Here is a 20,227-nt window from a genome sequence, read left to right on the forward strand (position 1 = left end):
AAACATCCTTCCTGTTTTAAGATCTACTTTATTTTTATTTTTTATTGAACCTTTTTAACTAGGCAAGTCAGTTAAGAACAAATTCTTATTTTCAATGACGGACTAGGAACAGTGGGTTAGCTGCCTTGTTCAGGGGCAGAACGACAGATTTTTACCTTGTCAGCTCGGGGATTCGATCTCGCAACCTTTCGGTTACTGGCCCAACACTAGGCACTAGGCTACCTGCCGCCCCAATTGTTTGGTGACTTTGTATAAGAAAGGTTTTCTATAATGATTGGTACATTATATGTGCCTCAAACGTTTCCTGCCATCAAGCCCCATTCCAAAAGCCACCTAGCCTCTTCAATAGGTTTCTTGATACAGTATTTTGAACTTTATTAAAATATGTTATATGGAATGCTGACATTTTTTAAATAAAAGATAATTTCGTAACAATGCGTAAATTGCAATGCATTAAATCCATATCTCTATAATCTGTCAATAAACTAAAAATCCAAATAATGTCACAGATCTTCATTGTAAAGGGTTTAAACACTGTTTCCCATGCTTGTTCAATGAACCATAAACAATTAATGAGCATGCACCTGTGGAATGGTCGTTAAGACACTAACAGCTTACAGACGCTAGGCAATTAAGGTCAAAGTTATGAAAACTTAGGACACTAAAGAGGCCTTTCTACTGACTCTGAAAAACACCAAAAGAAAGATGCCCAGGGTCCCTGCTCATCTGTGTGAATGTGCCTTAGGCATGCTGCAAGGAGACATGAGGACTGCAGATGTGGCCAGGTAAATAAATTGCAATGTCCATAATGTGAGATGCCTAAGACAGTGCTACAGGGAGACAGGACGGACAGCTGATCGTCCTCGCAGTGGCAGACCACGTGTAACAACACCTGCACAGGATCGGTACATCCGAACATCACACCTGCGGGACAGGTACAGGATGGCAACAACTGCCCAAGTTACACCAGGAAAGCACAATCCCTCCATCAGTGCTCAGACTGTCTGCAATAGGCTGAGACAGGCTGGACTGAGGGCTTGTAGGCCTGTTGTAAGGCAGGTCCTCACCAGACATCACAGGCAACAACATCACCTATGGGCACAAACCCACCGTCACTGGACCAGACAGGACTGGCAAAAAGTGCTCTTCACTAACGAGTCACGGTTTTGTCTCAACAGGGGTGATGGTCGGATTCGCGTTTATCGTCGAAGGAATGAGCGTTACACCGAGGCCTGTACTCTGGAGCGGGATCGATTTGGAGGTGGAGGGTCCGTCATGGTCTGGGGCGGTGTGTCACAGCATCATCGGACTGAGCTTGTTGTTATTGCAAGCAGTCTCAACACTGTGTTACAGGGAAGACATCCTCCTCCCTTAAGTGGTACCCTTCCTGCAGGCTCATCCTGACATGACCCTCCAGTATGACACCAGCCATACTGCTTGTTCTGTGCGTGATTTCCTGCAAGACAGGAATGTCAGTGTTCTGCCATGGCCAGCGAAGAGCCTGGATCGCAATCCCATTGAGCACGTCTGGGACCTGTTGGATCGGAGGGTGAGGGCCAGGGCCATTCCCCCCAAAAATGTCCGGGAACTTGCAGGTGCCTTGGTGGAAGAGTTGGGTAACACCTCACAGCAAGAACTGGCTAATCTGGTGCACTCCATGAGGAGGAGATGCACTGCAGTACTTAGTGCAGCTGGTGGCCACACCAGATACTGACTGTTACTTTTGAATTTGACCCCCCCTTTGTTCAGGGACACATTATTCAATTTCGGTTAGTCACATGTCTGTGGAACTTGTTCAGTTTATGTCTCAGTTGTTGAATCTTGTTATGTTCATACAAATATTTACACATGCTAAGTTTGCTGGAAATAAACGCAGTTGACAGTGAGAGGACGTTTCTTTTTTTGCTGAGTTTACATGTATTAATCAAAAGGTGAACTGTGGTATACAAAGAGAAATATACTATACCAAGCAAACATTATACCTGGCTATTTTAGTATATAATTCTGCCAAAATAAATATTGTCAAAGTCTGTGAAGGACAATTAGAAAGAGTTGTGGAGAAAATGTATGCCCTTTCATCAGTTGAATTTTTAAACAAAAATACAAATTAAATGTACCGTGTGCAATTAAATTTGTGCTATTCAAATGGTCATGGCTAGAAGGGATGCAGCTAATGTCAAAGTAACGTCAAAATGTGCACGTCAGGGAGAATTTTAGCAAACCCTATCCCATTTCCTAACCTCAACCTAATTCTCCTTACCTGGTACGTTAATTACCTAATCTGCTGCTGCTGTGTAAATTCTTTTTAAAAAAGAATGTTTTTTTGTGTGTGTAAATTCTTCTAACCTGCTACGAAAAGTCCCTTCTGACATAAACTGCAGCCTGTCTAGCCAAAAACAATACAAATTGTACCTCTTGTGGATCCCTCCATAGACAGCTCGTTGGTCAAATGTGATTGGTCCATATGAACACTACACTTCAGGAAGAAGGAAATCAATAGCCAATGGGCATTGGCACAACCGGCAGGAGCAATCTAAAGCCTTTCTATTAGAAACACGTAACTCCATAAAGGTATACGGACATGAGGCGTATTTACGACGCACTGTAAAGCTATTTCCATATGGAATATAAATTCGGAATACAAGTATTTCTCCTATTGTTTTGGAGATCGGCTTTAGATGCACTGGTGTCGGAGAATGACGGAGGGTGGTGAGTGTTTATTTTAGGCTACGTCTTTGACCATCTATAAATTACGACTACTTTTATTATTTTCCCCCAATGATTTGAACTTTTAATCAATATCTAACTCTTACATTCATTCAATAATACTAGTATTCGTAGCCCAAAAAGCGTATTTTCCCCCTCGCATGCAGGTCGTCAAATTCAGAAAACAGTTTGACTGATGAGGGTCCTTGCAACATTGACATCTGGGACAAAGCTTCGTTATCACATCGCCAGTTTATCCAGCAGTACGTACTGTAGTCTATTTCATGTGTTCAGCCTGGGTGTGTTTGTAGTCTCTGTAAATCATTACTCTCTCTCTCTCTGTGTTCTGCACCCATACATTGGAAACACCTATGTTCTATCTAATTTTGCACCAGTATGTGTAACACAACTCATTTTATTCCTAGATATGCCTACTCCAAACCAGTCATCCTGAAAGGTTTCTCTGACAATACGGTACATGTCAATCAAAAAAAGCAATTACAAAAATAAACTTGTCTCGTAGGCCTTACTATCAGTCCAGCAATGGGCTCTGGTGAACGTAATTGTTTTGTTTTCAGAAATTCCAGTTCTTGTGCTCCAAGTCGAGCCTGCTGCAGCAGTATGGAGAGAGGATAGTGAGGCTCAGCACTGCCAACACCTACTCTTACAGGAAAGGTACACACACACACACACACACACACACACACACACACACACACAATGTAGTCATCCTAGAAGCTATTCAGTGTTCTCTCTTTGTAGTACATTACTTTGCCTCTTCATTATCATTTAGTGGATGTCCGGTTTGAGGAGTTTGTGGACTTGCTGCTGAGGCCTCAGTCTTTGGACACACTGGGCAGTGGTGAGTTTGGTGTCTGGAACACCTAATGGTCGTTGTACAGTACATGAGCTCAACAGGCAAACCATGATCCGTAACATAATACAACATGTTATGTGATCACACTGAAAAGTCAAAGCATTAACAGAAACAATTTAAAGTTCACACAGCCAGACATCCTGTATCTCACCCGGTCTCTCTTTGACAGACACTCTGTATTTCTTCGGGGACAACAACTTCACTGAGTGGCACTCTCTGTTTGAGAACTACAAGGCACCACACTACATGCTGCCTCACACCACGGGGGCCTACAGCTTCGGGATCGCAGGTCAGTGGATCTGTGGACCTGTATGGCTCAGTTAGTACAGCTTCCCACCGTTGTGTCAAGTTGGCTGGATGTCCTTTGAATGGTGGACTATTTTTGATACACACCCGAAACTGTTGAGCATGAAAAACCCAGCAGTGTTTCAGCTCTTGACACAAACCGGTGCACCTGGCACCTACTACCATACCCCATTCAAAGGCACTTAAATATCCTCTGAATGGCACACATACACAATCCACGTCTCAATTGTCTCAAGGCTTAAAAATCCTTCTTTAACCTGTCTCCTTCCCTTCATCTACACAGATTTTTAGTGGATTTACCAGGTGACATCAATAAGGGATCATAGCTTTCACCTGGATTCACCTGGTCAGTTCCTCATGGAAAGAGCTGGTGTTCCTAATGTTTTGTACACAGTGTATAATATTATTATTAATATGTTGTGGATTATACTATACCAGGGTTAAGGGTTGTATATCAGAATCATGTCTTACAGCTGCAGTGGTGTTCAGGGTAGATTCAACGATATGGCGTTACCATCAGTAGCAGGGCGACTTGTACGGGACACAGAGTACGAAGCAAGAGGCTAAACTGCGATGCATTAACTGCCACCTGCAGCGATCAGGTTGACAGAGAGCTGAACAAACCTCCATGCACACTGCTGCATCTGTGAGAAGAGGACATCTTAGTGTGTCATACATACAGCCAGTTACTGTGGTGACTAAAGAACAGGCTGTCATCCTCTGTTGAAGCTTATCTCCTGTGCCTTTATCTACCCACCCAACCAGGCCCAGGAACAGGTGTACCCTTCCATTGGCATGGACCTGGCTACTCTGAGGTCATCTATGGCAGGAAGGTAAACAACACATTAACAACTGCCTATCAAATCATGGTTAATGCTTGATCATTTCTCCTAAGACTATCTTAAAATCAAGTCAGATTTATTTAAAGTGCATTTCACATGAGTCACAACACACTTTACATCAATAAAACAACAACAGGACCTTGAACAAAGAGGAGTAATGGGGAAACGACAAACAAAATGAACATGTTTCAAATACAGCTGTCCCAGCGTCCCTAATGACACCAGGTTACAGCTGTCCCTAATGACACCTGGTTACAGCTGTCCCAGCGTCCCTAATGACACCAGGTTACAGCTGTCCCAGCGTCCCTAATGACACCAGGTTACAGCTCTCCCAGCGTCCCTAATGACACCTGGCTACAGCTCTCCCAGCGTCCCTAATGACACCTGGTTACAGCTGTCCCAGCGTCCCTAATGACACCAGGTTACAGCTGTCCCAGCGTCCCTAATGACACCAGGTTACAGCTGTCCCAGCGTCCCTAATGACACCAGGTTACAGCTGTCCCTAATGACACCAGGTTACAACTGTCCCAGCGTCCTTAATGACACCTGGTTACAGCTGTCCCAGCATCCCTAATGACACCTGGTTACAACTGTCCCAGCGTCCCTAATGACACCTGGTTACAGCTCTCCCAGCGTCCTTAATGACATCTGGTTACAGCTCTCCCAGCATCCCTAATGACACCTGGTTACAGCTGTCCCAGCGTCCTTAATGACACCTGGTTACAGCTGTCCCAGCATCCCTAATGACACCTGGTTACAACTGTCCCAGCGTCCCTAATGACACCTGGTTACAGCTGTCCCAGCGTCCTTAATGACACCTGGTTACAGCTGTCCCAGCATCCCTAATGACACCTGGTTACAACTGTCCCAGCGTCCCTAATGACACCTGGTTACAGCTCTCCCAGCGTCCTTAATGACATCTGGTTACAGCTCTCCCAGCATCCCTAATGACACCTGGTTACAACTGTCCCAGCGTCCCTAATGACACCTGGTTACAGCTCTCCCAGCGTCCTTAATGACATCTGGTTACAGCTCTCCCAGCATCCCTAATGACACCTGGTTACAACTGTCCCAGCGTCCCTAATGACACCTGGTTACAGCTGTCCCAGCGTCCTTAATGACATCTGGTTACAGCTCTCCCAGCATCCCTAATGACACCTGGTTACAGCTCTCCCAGCGTCCTTAATGACACCTGGTTACAACTGTCCCAGCGTCCCTAATGACACCTGGTTACAGCTGTCCCAGCGTCCCTAATGACACCTGGTTACAGCTCTCCCAGCGTCCCTAATGACACCTGGTTACAGCTGTCCCAGCGTCCCTAATGACATCTGTTTACAACTGTCCCAGCGTCCCTAATGACACCAGGTTACAACTGTCCCAGCGTCCCTAATGACACCTGGTTACAGCTGTCCCAGCGTCCCTAATGACACCTGGTTACAGCTCTCCCAGCGTCCCTAATGACACCTGGTTACAGCTGTCCCAGCGTCCCTAATGACACCTGGTTACAACTGTCCCAGCGTCCCTAATGACACCTGGTTACAGCTCTCCCAGCGTCCCTAATGACACCTGGTTACAGCTGTCCCAGCGTCCCTAATGACACCAGGTTACAGCTGTCCCAGCGTCCCTAATGACACCAGGTTACAGCTGTCCCAGCGTCCCTAATGACACCAGGTTACAGCTCTCCCAGCGTCCCTAATGACACCTGGTTACAGCTGTCCCAGCGTCCCTAATGACACCTGGTTACAGCTGTCCCAGCGTCCCTAATGACACCTGGTTACAGCTGTCCCAGCGTCCCTAATGACACCTGGTTACAGCTGTCCCAGCGTCCCTAATGACACCTGGTTACAGCTGTCCCAGCGTCCCTAATGACACCAGGTTACAGCTGTCCCAGCGTCCCTAATGACACCTGGTTAATGTTAACATTGGTCCAGCACCAGTAGGTAGGCTGGTGTAAGCCTGAATCCAGGGTCAGCCCTGTCGGCTGTTAGCCTCAACATCTACACTACCTTGTTGTAATCGATGCTGTTAGCCTTAGCACGCTACACTACCTTGTCATTGATGCTGTTAGCCTTAAAACGCTACACTACCTTGTTGTAATTGATGCACGTCTGTTAAACACAACAGTATGAGATACCTTTTTAATCTCCAACCACCACAGCGCTGGTTCCTGTACCCCCCGGACAAGGCGCCCCATTTCCACCCCAACTACACCACCCTGTCCTGGGTCAAAGACACATACCCTTACCTGCTTGAGGAGGAGAAGCCCATAGAGTGCACCATCCGGCCAGGAGAGGTCAGAGAACTACCATTAAGGCTGTGTTCAGAGGCAGCCCAATTCAGATCTCTCCTTCCTTCTACTAATTAGTCTTTTGACCAATCAGATCAGCTCTTTTTACAATAATTGGTCAAAAGATCAGAATTGGTCTGCCTGTGCCAACGCAGCCATAATAGATTAGACCGACTGGTTGAATATCGGAATACTTTAACAGTCACCCTTCCCTCCATCTACACAGATCACTAACATCAGCTAAAACAATGTTGTATGCATTTTCCAAAAGAATGAGGATAACAATCAAGAGTCATCATCATTTGGAAGAATTTCAACCATGAAATGTTAAACACATGTATCAACCATGAGTCACTAACATGAGCTAACATTACTTTTGAGGCATTTAACCATATAGGGATAGTAGGAGCCGTTCTCCTTTCTGATGTTTCAACTATGGGATATCCTTTTAAACACTTAAAACAACCATGGGGTCACTACGCTTCAGGCAAACATTACTTTTGAGCCATTGTTTTCACTGAATTGGAATGATAGGCTGCATTCAGATTATTTCTTACGTATTTTTTCCTTACCAAGGCAAAGCAGGAAGATAATAATATCAAGTATTAATAACTTGTCATTCCAATGTCACTGACTTTTTGTGTTGTTGCTGATAGGTGCTGTATTTCCCTGACCGCTGGTGGCACGCCACGCTCAATTTGGACACCAGTGTCTTCATATCCACCTTCCTGGGCTGACCCCTGACCCTGCAACAGACTAAAGGTCATAAGGGTCATTGCCCTGTGACCAAAGCCCTGTTTGAATACTTTCAACATGCATCATTCCTTCTTCCCCTCTGAGGAAATCACAGATTTCTTGCACAGTTCTCAACCCCCCTCAGACAGCACAGATCCCACACACACAGTGGTTACTGATTAGTGAGGGGGAGCAGGAAGGATGCACTTTCAAAAGTATCATGTCAACTGAAATGGCAACACACCGCTCCTGTCAACCAAAAGCTGTATTGCCGCTCTGTCGTCATAACTACGATGTAGATCAGTGGTCCATCTGTTCAGAGACAAAGAAACAAAGCGATCAAAGACTATTGGAACGTCTACTGACCAATAGGAGATAAGTGTGGCTTGTTCTGACTGTATTCCCTGGAAGTCACTCACTGGTTTTCCAGCCCGTTTCCACTTCTGGGACTTTTCCCATCGGTTCCATGGTACCGGGCCAACTAGGTCAAATGCAGCTAATATATTTTACATTAATTAAAAAAATAAAATAAAGTACTTGAAAATAAGATGACCATTTGTATCATGATTATCAACGTAAACACTGCAGCCTCTGTTGTAGCCTTTATTGGAACACTGGTAGACATAACAGCACGACAGTGAAATAAAGAACATTCACAGCCCCAATGAGGCTCCAGAGAAACTTGACTGTTCCCACCCCTCTCTTAGGAGGAATCAGGGCCTAGGGGGAGAATGTCCTCACCCCTACATGTACACATAATATTGATACACATGACAGACTAACACAACATAACTGTGCATCCTCATATCCAGCAGAGGGTAGGAATATACAGGTTCATTTCACATTCAATCATTTTCAGTTGGTAAGTCAAACAGGTTCGTATGGCTGAGAGGAATGTATGATTTCTGAAATGAAGAGAAGAGGAAACTGATTATCTGTTTGCAGCAGGGTTGAGGGGTCGAATTGAAAATGACCCCTTTATTTTTTATCCATGAATTTGCATTCTAAAATCGTCAATTGAAAAATGTCATCGACCCCAACCATGCTTTGCAGCCATTGGACTAAGGCTCTAAACGTGGAATCATTAAAACAAAAGAGACCACAAGCAGTAAGTTATACTGAAGAGAAGACAGCCCTTCTCAAAGCCAATCAGATGACTGACTTCCATATTCTACTTCAAGCTCCACTTGAGGCACACAGGACACCACCTGAAAACATTCAGTGACATGTAAACCAGAGAAAACACATTACAATTAAACACAGCCATCAAAAACACACCTGTGACTCACACAATTTTAAACCAATCTTTTCAAAGAAAATTTGGAATTGGGTTTAATTAATTGACCCTGACCCCTACTGCTACGCACTTCCCCATTCATTAACGCTCAGCTCTGTATGAGCCAGATGAGTGGAAACTCAGCTAGCCAAAATTAGAGACGTCCTTGGTCAAACAATAACCCTTTGCGCAAAGCCTTGAATGCTCTTCCCGGACCCTTCCATCATATTGGTTACACATATTGCTTCCCTACATACTGCAAAACACTGAAGATGAGGGCTAGGGTTTCTTTCTAAATTATACAACTCATGCTTATACAGTCTTTTCAGCCCTCCAAGAGGATATAGAGAAGTGCTGCATTGTGGTGGTAAGAGATCAGGTTGGGTTTCAAATTGGCCCATCACTCAAGAGGACTACATTGGACCATCTACAAGCCACTCAAGAGGACTAGAATGGGAGAGTGGCGAAAACATGGCGGCGCCTCAGACAGTCCTCTTCCCCATAGAAAAGGAGATTTAAAATAGAAGACAAGTTGTGGAGCATCACCACAAGTAGAGTACATTTAGCCCTGATTGACCAATCGCTGCACTTGTAGACTCGAGGTCTAGGATGTGATTGGGCCGCTGGGTTTAGGAGTCTGCAATGTGATTGGTTGTTCTGAGTGTAACGTTCAAGCGATTGGCCCAAGGTGTTGGGTACTATATTCTGATTGGGTCCTGTTGTTGGATGATGTGCTCTGATTCGGTGCAATGTTTGGTAGCGTGTCCTGATTGTTGGGTCTGACTAGTATGAGCAGCTGAGAGACACAATAAAAGAAAAGGGGGGAAAAGGACAAGGATGGAAACAGAGAGAGAGGTGTATAGATCAACAGGAGATTTAATGGCAGTCCTAGTATCAGTCTGTGGTGTAGTCTCAGGTGTAGTCTCAGTCCTAGTGAAGGTATGTCAGTCTGTGGTGTAGTCTCAGTCCTAGTGAAGGTATGTCAGTCTGTGGTGTAGTCCCAGTCCTAGTGAAGTGGTGTCAGTCTGTGGTGTAGTCTCAGTCCTAGTGAAGATATGTCAGTCTGTGGTGTAGTCTCAGTCCTAGTGAAGGTATGTCAGTCTGTGGTGTAGTCTCAGTCCTAGTGAAGGTATGTCAGTCTGTGGTGTAGTCCCAGTCCTAGTGAAGGTATGTCAGTCTGTGGTGTAGTCCCAGTCCTAGTGAAGGTATGTCAGTCTGTGGTGTAGTCTCAGTCCTAGTGAAGGTATGTCAGTCTGTGGTGTAGTCTCAGTCCTAGTGAAGGTATGTCAGTCTGTGGTGTAGTCTCAGTCCTAGTGAAGGTATGTCAGTCTGTGGTGTAGTCCCAGTCCTAGTGAAGTGGCGTCAGTCTGTGGTGTAGTCCCAGTCCTAGTGAAGGTATGTCACTCTGTGGTGTGGCCTCGGCTTTAAAATGTAGATCATACTTGTTTGGTTTGTTGTGGTCTTTTTATGTCTGGTTCTTCTTTTGGAATGATGATTCCTACTCTCCCTCCCTCCCTCCCTCCTTCAGTAGTCCTCCACCCATCCATTCTCCATGATGAAAGCATCGATGACCTCTTTCATGGCCAGATTAGGGATCAGCTGGTCTTGAGTCAGAGAGCTGCGTGTCACCGGGTCAAAATGGCCCACTCGCTGCAAACATAAGAACAAAGACAGTTAGGATCCTATGGGAGACATAACACCTTAATACCAGGGCTGAAAGTACATTTCATTTCTTCCTGGTACAGAACCTCCTGACCAACCGAATGTATGAGCCTGATCAGAGAATTACACCCCTCCCGTCTTCTACGCTGCTGCTACTCTGTTACTATCTATGCATCGTCACTTTAATAACTCTACCTACATGTACATATTACCTCAATTACCTCGGCTAACCAGTGCCCCCGCACATTGACTCTGTACCGGCACCCCTTGTATATAGCCCCACTATTGTTATTTACTGCTGCTCTTTAATTATTTGTTATTCTTATCTCTTACTTTTTTTTTTGTGGTATTTTCTTAGAACTGCATTGTTTGTTAAGGCCTTGTAAGTAAGCATTTCACTGTAAGGTCTACATCTGTTGTATTCAGCATTTCACTGTAAGGTCTACATCTGTTGTATTCAGCATTTCACTGTAAGGTCTACATCTGTTGTATTCAGCATTTCACTGTAAGGTCTACATCTGTTGTATTCAGCATTTCACTGTAAGGTCTACATCTGTTGTATTCAGCATTTCACTGTAAGGTCTACATCTGTTGTATTCAGCATTTCACTGTAAGGTCTACATCTGTTGTATTCAGCATTTCACTGTAAGGTCTACATCTGTTGTATTCAGCATTTCACTGTAAGGTCTACATCTGTTGTATTCAGCATTTCACTGTAAGGTCTACATCTGTTGTATTCAGCATTTCACTGTAAGGTCTACATCTGTTGTATTCAGCATTTCACTGTAAGGTCTACATCTGTTGTATTCAGCATTTCACTGTAAGGTCTACATCTGTTGTATTCAGCATTTCACTGTAAGGTCTACATCTGTTGTATTCAGCATTTCACTGTAAGGTCTACATCTGTTGTATTCAGCATTTCACTGTAAGGTCTACATCTGTTGTATTCAGCATTTCACTGTAAGGTCTACATCTGTTGTATTCAGCATTTCACTGTAAGGTCTACATCTGTTGTATTCAGCATTTCACTGTAAGGTCTACATCTGTTGTATTCAGCATTTCACTGTAAGGTCTACATCTGTTGTATTCAGCATTTCACTGTAAGGTCTACCTACATCTGTTGTATTCAGCATTTCACTGTAAGGTCTACCTACATCTGTTGTATTCAGCATTTCACTGTAAGGTCTACATCTGTTGTATTCAGCATTTCACTGTAAGGTCTACATCTGTTGTATTCAGCATTTCACTGTAAGGTCTACATCTGTTGTTGGCGGATGAGACAAATAAAATTTGATTTGAATCCCTATTAATTCAATAGCATCTCTGTGGGCCTAGTCGTAAAGATTTGTCATTTAACATGTATGACCTTTTATTGTGGCATAAACACAACCAGTCATGATGTTTTCATCTGATTGTCAAGCTGTCACTTCAAAAGGGCTGCTTTACTAATAGGCTACCAGCCTGCGTTCATCCACTCACAGTATATTTCAATTCCAGCCTCCAAACACAGTGGTGAATGGAAAGAAGCATCTGGGACATAAAAACACCAGAAAGTCTGATGACATTCGCCCATCGTCATTAGGACATATGCGTCCACTGCTGACCACTCATCTCTACTTTGGCAAAATGTCTGTGTTTTCGTCCAACCACATCGCATTTTGGAGCCGTTTTCATGTTTCATGTCTCTGACATGCTGTAATGATAGTGGTGTAATGGCATACAGTTCTTGACTTGTTTTAATTATTGTTGAGATAGGGTCATGTTTTACCGGTACAACGTACCCCCACGATATATTTTGCCGGGACACCGTACCGGACCATACCGCCTTACATTCACCCCTGCTTAATACTTAATAATACTACCACAGAAATGATGTGTAACTATTCTTTTACATGGGTTGTGGGAGGCAACATCCAGGTTACCTCCCACAATTGTTCCAGTTTAACATGTACGTACCAGAACGTCAGTTTGGCATAGAGGAACTACTTCACTGCCTACATCAATACCTGATCACTACTTTATCCGCTTGAATACAATACTAAATAGTAGCTAGCAAGATGGCGATCACTGAGGTTATTTTTAATGAGTGCATTTTGCAAGTGTCTAGTTTGCATCAACTACCTTCACTAAAACCATTGCAAAGGTTGCGCCTTCAAACTTTAGTTTCAAATCATGACGTTCTGGCATGTCTGCCTCGTGATTTGCTGGGAGAGTTGTCTGTCTGAAGAGGACCCACCCCAGAATTTTTAAGAGCCCATCTTTCAAACCTGACCCAGTCACTGCTGTTGCCTAGGGTCAGGTTTGATGAGACTAATCCTTACCTGTAGGTGCTCCTCAATGTCTTTGCGGTCATAAGTGATCCCACTGGGTGTAATGCAGGGCTCCCTCATCAACTCAAAGCTGATCTTTCCACACAGGTAGTCTGGGATCTCCCTCTTCTGTTAAACAAACAGAGGTTATCACTAAATAGCCATGATAGAACAGATGTATACTGTAGTTACATATTTTAGTGTCTTGTACATTCTGACCTGGTATTTGTTATTAATGAAGGGGGTAAGTTTGTTTAAGGGTTTAGGAATAGAGTTGTTTCTAGTATGGCCAGAGTGATAGCCATCAAATACAAACCATTGATTATGTATGGGCTAGTGATGAGTTCCAAACCCCTAGCCCCTACTCCACAGCAGACTAGCCGCTCCTCTAGATCTGAGAGGATTGGACAGGTGGAAGCAATTTGGAATCATTTTCACCCAGCCAATCAGAAGACAAGATGAAACTTGTATTTATATCTCCCTATTACTCGCCTCCTTCTCAAAAACCATTGGATGGGAAGGTTAGAGGGGCGGGACCTCTGACCTTCTCATCCAATGGGTTTTCGGACAGAGGCGAGGAAAGGGGAGAGGAAGAATCAAGGAAATGCAACAGAGATTCTCCCCCTGATCCTGTATCCAGCAGGAGGCAGTAGAGCACTCACCTTCCTCTTCTCATCCAGCTGAGAGAAGAGCTCCTCCATGTCTGACAGGTGCTTGTCCTGTAGAGAAATGTGACAACAAAATTAAAACCACTTTATTCATCAATTGTACACAAGGTCCAACCAAAATGTTACTTCCGCTTTATCCCAACTCCTCCGAAAGACACACATACATGCAATAAGCTAGAGTAAGGCCAAACACGATTTAAACAGGTTTAAAACATGTTCTGTTGCAGAGGCATCATGCCCATAGGGGACACAGGGGTACGTGCCCACTCAGATTTGTCCTGTAAAAAAAAATTACAAATACAAATCTTAAATTTTTTTTTTTTTATATATACACACACTACTAGCCACCTACCTCACAACTCGCTACCAAGAAGCCATTTCAAGCTATCAATCAAGTTAGAGTAGCTAGCTTGTCTGCTGGTAAGGTTGGTAGACTAGAAAAGCAAGCAATAACTAAATGTACTGAATAACACTCACGTTCCTCTCAATCTTTTACCCAGATTTTAGCAGGGATGCAGAGAAGCATATTTATATATTTTATTTTACCACTAGTCAGGAGGATACAGACAGCTCAAGAGTTATTCTTATCTTTGCAAAAAATTATAATTTGACATAGAATTAAGCACAACTGCTAAATTCTCCTAACCCCCCCTCCAGACCACCCCCTGCCATCCTCACGTACTTTGTGCCCACTAAGAGTTTTTGGGAGCATAACACCCCTGTTCTGTTGCACATCCTTATGAGGAAAAAAACAGATCTTGATTAGTAAGGTTGTGTTAACATGTCTTTGGTTTAGCTGATGAAAACCCTTTTGTTGTTTAACCATTTCTAGTAACCTAGGCTACGAGAGCATTCTAAACAGAATGTGGGTAAGTCCTTATTGTCCCATTGTTATTTGTTTATACCCTGCGTCTATGGACGTTTGCTGGATGTTAGTACACTTGGTTTAGGACTCACGTGTTTGGAGTGGAACTTAGTGAGGTCGTGTCGGCTTCTGCATTCCTCCGACTTGGCGTCTTGTTCCTCTCTGCTGTCATCCAGTTCCCTGAGGATAGAACCAAAGTCATCCAAATCACTCTGCTAACTTCAGCCAACCAAGGCTTAACTTATTGCAATATAAATGGATAGTATGGATTACTTCAGTAACTTTCAACAATGAAGGCTTAACGTATTGCAATATAAATGGATAGTATGGATTGTAGGCCTATAAATTGATGGACTAACTGGTTTTACACACCAACCACAGTTGGGGGCATAAAAAAATATATTTAAAAAACTCTCACAGGGTGACGCCAAGCACACAGTTATTTAACAGTCATCTAGAGCATGGTGCTTGCAACATCAGGATAGTGGGTTTGATTCCCGAGACCACCGGGCATGAAAAGTATATGCCTGCTTTGGTTGAAAGCGTCTGCCAAATGGCATATATTATTATTATATTAATGCCCCCAACTGTAAGAGACGTTCTACCAACAAGGCTTGGAGAATGCCATGGTTTCCCATTGACTAATGGGAATTGATTGCGCAACACGTTTATGGTTGTTTCATTTCAACTTGAGTGTTGTGGAAAAACTAAATCAAATCAAACTAAATCAAAATGGCTATTCTCGGGGGCCTCCCGGGTGGCGCAGTGGTCTAGAGCACTGCATCGCAGTGCTAGCTACGCCACCAGAGTCTCTGGGTTCGCGCCCAGGCTCTGTCGCAGCCGGCCGCGACCGGGAGGTCCGTGGGGCGACGCACAATTGGCTTAGCGTCGTCCGGGTTAGGGAGGGTTTGGCCGGTAGGGATATCCTTGTCTCATCGCGCTCCAGCGACTCCTGTGGCGGGCCGGGCGCAGTGCGCGCTAACCGAGGGGGGCGGGTGCACGGTGTTTCCTCCGACACATTGGTGCGGCTGGCTTCCGGGTTGGATGCGCGCTGTGTTAAGAAGCAGTACGGCTAGGTTGGGTTGTGCTTCGGAGGACGCATGGCTTTCGACCTTCGTCTCTCCCGAGCCCGTACGGGAGTTGTAGCGATGAGACAAGATAGTAATTACTAGCGATTGGATACCACGAAAATTGGGGAGAAAAGGGGATAAAAAAATAAATAAAAAAAAATAATAAAAAAAATGGCTATTCTCTGATTCACAAAGTGAATTCATGTTGTGTAAATCCCCCTCCCAAACCCTACAGTGTTCCCACCATGTGGCCGGAACAGATTCAGATGAGTCTCTATTGTTCTACAAGAGGAGAACCTTAGCACAGCTCACACATTATATACACACACAGACAACAGTGGAGGCTGCTGAGGGGAGGACGGGTCATTATAAAAGCTGGAACGGTGTGATTGGAATGGCATCAAACACATGCTGGATACCATTCCATTGAACTCCATTCCAGCCACTAGACTCCACTCCAGCCATTACTATGAGCCGTCCACTGATACACAACATATATAGAACACACAACCGGAAACAAACTATAGGTGAGCACAGAAAGAATCTCTCACCTCTCCTTCTCTGCCAGGATGAGTTTGGTGAGATAGGCGTGCAGCTCGTTCTCCTGGTTAATGCGCTTCTCCTCGATGCTGTTCCAGCGCTTCTTCTTGGCTATCCGGAGGGCACTGGGAATGTCGTCGCCAAAGTTCAACCGTTGCTCTTTCGCCAGGTTATATGCTGAGGGCCAAATGAAGGACAACTATTATTATTAATGATCTAATGGTGAAAATGAAGCTTTGTATTAGCTGGTAGAGCTGACTTAATCCAATGTTCTGTCAAGACTTAGGCAAGTAACTTATAAATATATTTTGATGTGTGTATCTAGACTCCTGAATGGGAGTGTGTCCGGGATGGGTGCATCTTGATAGTCTGAAGTAGCTTCCTCTCCTCATTTCAATAGTCTAGTAGCTTCCTCTCCTCATCTCAATAGTCTAGTAGCTTCCTCTCCTCATCTCAATAGTCTAGTAGCTTCCTCTCCTCATCTCAATAGTCTAGTATCTTCCTCTCCTCAATAGTCTAGTAGCTTCCTCCCCTCATCTCAATAGTCTAGTAGCTTCCTCTCCTCATCTCAATAGTCTAGTAGCTTCCTCTCCTCAATAGTCTAGTAGCTTCCTCTCCTCAATAGTCTAGTAGCTTCCTCTTCTCATCTCAATAGTCTAGTAGCTTCCTCTCCTCATCTCAATAGTCTAGTAGCTTCCTCTCCTCATCTCAATAGTCTAGTAGCTTCCTCTCCTCATCTCAATAGTCTAGTAGCTTCCTCTCCTCATCTCAATAGTCTAGTAGCTTCCTCTCCTCATCTCAATAGTCTAGTAGCTTCCTCTCCTCATCTCAATAGTCTAGTAGCTTCCTCTTCTCATCTCAATAGTCTAGTAGCTTCCTCTCCTCATCTCAATAGTCTAGTAGCTTCCTCTCATCTCAATAGTCTAGTAGCTTCCTCTCCTCATCTCAATAGTTTAGTAGCTTCCTCTCCTCATCTCAATAGTCGAGTAGCTTCCTCTCATCTCATCTCCTCCATCTCAATAGTCTAGTAGCTACCTCTTTTAATTTCCTCTCCTTAATCTACACCGATCTGAAATCCAAAGACTGGTTAACACTACCTGGTAGATGTATATTGGGAATTTCTTTTGACACTTGTCCAGCTCTTTAAAATGAGTACAGATGAAGGAGAGAAGACACGAGGCCTATGGGACAGGGGGACTACGGGATAGGAGGCCTATTTCGACTAGTGAGATGCACCCTCTGTGTCTGGACCCTTGATTGCCACCTAGGTAACCAGCCCACCTCTCTGTAGGTTGCCGATGGCTTCGTCGTAGTTCTCCATCTCCAGGTGACACTGACCCAGGAAGAAGAGGGCCTTGACTGACTGGGGGTCCAGCTCCAGCGCCTGCTTGCAGTCGGCCAGGGCCTTGTCATGTTGCTGCAGCTTCACGTGGCACAGTGCCCGGTTGGTGTAGTACACAGACACTGAGGGATTCCGCTTCTGGGGACAAACACATTATTCACTATTTCTATCCCCCTTTCTCACACCCTTATCCCATTCCTAAGTATGCCACGCTTGCACACACACACACACACTCTTCGCTACAAGCGACAGCTGACTTTCTATGTCTCGGAGTGAGGTTACTCATCATGCAAAGTTACAATTTGGGACACTACCTCAGTTCCACCCACACACACTCCACACTCTCTTTATCTCTCTCCCCCCTTCTCCCGACCCCTTGTCCTTACAATGGCTTTGCTGTAGCAGGCGGCCGACTCCTGGTACTTGCGGCTGAGGAAGAGGCGGTTGCCCTGCTCCTTCCACTCCTGCGCCGAGACACTCTTCTCGGGGCTGCCCGCCATCTTGTCCGCCGGCCCCGCTGTGGCGGCGGCCTCTCCGCTCTGCTTCCCTATCCTGCTACCCGTGTCTCAGGCCGGGCTGCGGCTGGCTGGGGGGAGAATGCACAAGTTCCAAGACATCAATAGTTTGGGTGGGGGAAGCAGATGGAGGAGTTTCATTTGAGGGGTGTTGCCGGTCTACTACTATAAACAGTGATTCAGGGGTATTGCCAGTCTACTACTACAAACAGTGATTCAGGGGTGTTGCCGGTCTACTACTACAAACAGTGATTCAGGGGTGTTGCTGGTCTACTCTACTGTAAACAGTGATTGAGGGGTGTTGCCGGTCTACTCCTATAAACAGTGATTCAGGGGTGTTGCCGGTCTACTACTATAAACAGTGATTCAGGGGTGTTGCCGGTCTACTACTATAAACAGTGATTCAGGGGTGTTGCCGGTCTCCTACTATAAACAGTGATTCAGGGGTGTTGCCGGTCTACTACTATAAACAGTGATTCAGGGGTGTTGCCGGTCTACTACTATAAACAGTGATTCAGGGGTGTTGCCGGTCTACTCCTATAAACAGTGATTGAGGGGTGTTGCTGGTCTACTCTACTATAAACAGTGATTGAGGGGTGTTGCCGGTCTACTCCTATAAACAGTGATTGAGGGGTGTTGCCGGTCTACTACTATAAACAGTGATTGAGGGGTGTTGCCGGTCTACTACTATAAACAGTGATTCAGGGGTGTTGCCGGTCTACTCCTATAAACAGTGATTGAGGGGTGTTGCTGGTCTACTCTACTATAAACAGTGATTCAGGGGTGTTGCCAGTCTACTACTATAAACAGTGATTGAGGGGTGTTGCCGGTCTACTACTATAAACAGTGATTCAGGGGTGTTGCCGGTCTACTCCTATAAACAGTGATTCAGGGGTGTTGCTGGTCTACTCTACTGTAAACAGTGATTGAGGGGTGTTGCTGGTCTACTCTACTATAAACAGTGATTGAGGGGTGTTGCCGGTCTACTACTATAAACAGTGATTGAGGGGTGTTGCCGGTCTACTACTGTAAACAGTGATTGAGGGGTGTTGCTGGTCTACTCTACTGTAAACAGTGATTGAGGGGTGTTGCTGGTCTACTCTACTGTAAACAGTGATTCAGGGGTGTTGCCGGTCTACTCTACTGTAAACAGTGATTCAGGGGTGTTGCCGGTCTACTACTATAAACAGTGATTCAGGGGTGTTGCTGGTCTACTCTACTGTAAACAGTGATTGAGGGGTGTTGCCGGTCTACTACTATAAACAGTGATTGAGGGGTGTTGCCGGTCTACTACTATAAACAGTGATTGAGGGGTGTTGCCGGTCTACTACTATAAACAGTGATTGAGGGGTGTTGCTGGTCTACTCTACTGTAAACAGTGATTGAGGGGTGTTGCTGGTCTACTCTACTGTAAACAGTGATTGAGGGGTGTTGCTGGTCTACTCTACTGTAAACAGTGATTGAGGGGTGTTGCTGGTCTACTCTACTGTAAACAGTGATTGAGGGGTGTTGCTGGTCTACTCTACTGTAAACAGTGATTGAGGGGTGTTGCTGGTCTACTCTACTGTAAACAGTGATTGAGGGGTGTTGCTGGTCTACTCTATTGTAAACAGTGATTGAGGGGTGTTGCCGGTCTACTCCTATAAACAGTGATTATGGGGTGTTGCCGGCCTACTACTATAAACAGTGACTGAGGTGTGTTGCTGGTTTCCCAACCTGTAGCTAATTTATAGTTAACTAGCACAATGTTTGGATAAAACAACAGGGGAAAGCTTGCTACATCGTTTGATTTGACAGTTGCACTGAAGTAAAGATACAGGAAAAACAGTCAACTCTAGCTAGCTGGCAAGCTTCCAAATAGCTGCAAGCATAACGCTAGCTAGCCTGTTACCGTTTCGATGCCCTCCCCTCAGGTGTCAAGCGGCCTCTCCGACTTCGCTCTCGTCCTGGTTTTGGCCTCCTCTCACACAGCTCGTCTGTCTAACGTTACCTCTTCCAACGCAGACAGTTGAATATTTTGTAATATAGCTAACGTTAGCTAGCGAACTGCCTAACGATAACGAAAAGCACAGCTATCCAAACATGTGTATAATCAATTGATACTATTTTACATAGTGTAATCTGTAGTATTATTTTAGCTGGGAGGATACGCTAGTGCGTAGCCAACTAACTAGATAATGTTTTGATACATTTCTGGTAGTCATTGATGATGACGCATTTGTAAACG

General features: G+C 44.8%; 2 protein-coding genes across 3 annotated transcripts; one reads left to right on the plus strand and one right to left on the minus strand.

The window, feature by feature from the left end:
• The first annotated feature begins 2,486 nt into the window (after positions 1-2,486).
• jmjd8 (jumonji domain containing 8) lies at positions 2,487-8,300 on the plus strand. Its single transcript, XM_071407421.1, has 9 exons — positions 2,487-2,709; positions 2,874-2,969; positions 3,132-3,180; positions 3,285-3,381; positions 3,500-3,568; positions 3,753-3,872; positions 4,655-4,722; positions 6,890-7,024; positions 7,675-8,300. Exons 1-9 carry the CDS (start codon positions 2,621-2,623, stop codon positions 7,753-7,755), a joined length of 804 nt encoding a protein of 267 aa, XP_071263522.1. The 5' UTR covers positions 2,487-2,620; the 3' UTR covers positions 7,756-8,300.
• A 1,789-nt stretch (positions 8,301-10,089) lies between these two features.
• On the minus strand, positions 10,090-20,226 carry LOC139578878 (E3 ubiquitin-protein ligase CHIP-like). Of its 2 annotated transcripts, none has more exons than XM_071407103.1 (8): positions 19,892-20,226; positions 17,872-18,071; positions 17,425-17,620; positions 16,155-16,320; positions 14,626-14,713; positions 13,663-13,719; positions 13,013-13,129; positions 10,090-10,679 (listed from the first exon to the last, which is right to left on the minus strand). In XM_071407103.1, the coding sequence occupies exons 2-8, from the start codon at positions 17,983-17,985 to the stop codon at positions 10,554-10,556; spliced, it is 864 nt and encodes a 287-aa protein (XP_071263204.1). In that variant the 5' UTR covers positions 17,986-18,071; positions 19,892-20,226; the 3' UTR covers positions 10,090-10,553. The 2 variants fall into 2 exon arrangements, with proteins under 2 accessions (XP_071263204.1, XP_071263128.1); XM_071407027.1 differs by having other exon boundaries at positions 17,425-17,623; positions 19,892-20,224.
• Between the last annotated feature and the right edge of the window lies 1 nt (position 20,227).

The sequence above is a fragment of the Salvelinus alpinus genome, chromosome 1, assembly GCF_045679555.1.
Source record: "Salvelinus alpinus chromosome 1, SLU_Salpinus.1, whole genome shotgun sequence".
NCBI lineage: Eukaryota > Metazoa > Chordata > Actinopteri > Salmoniformes > Salmonidae > Salvelinus > Salvelinus alpinus.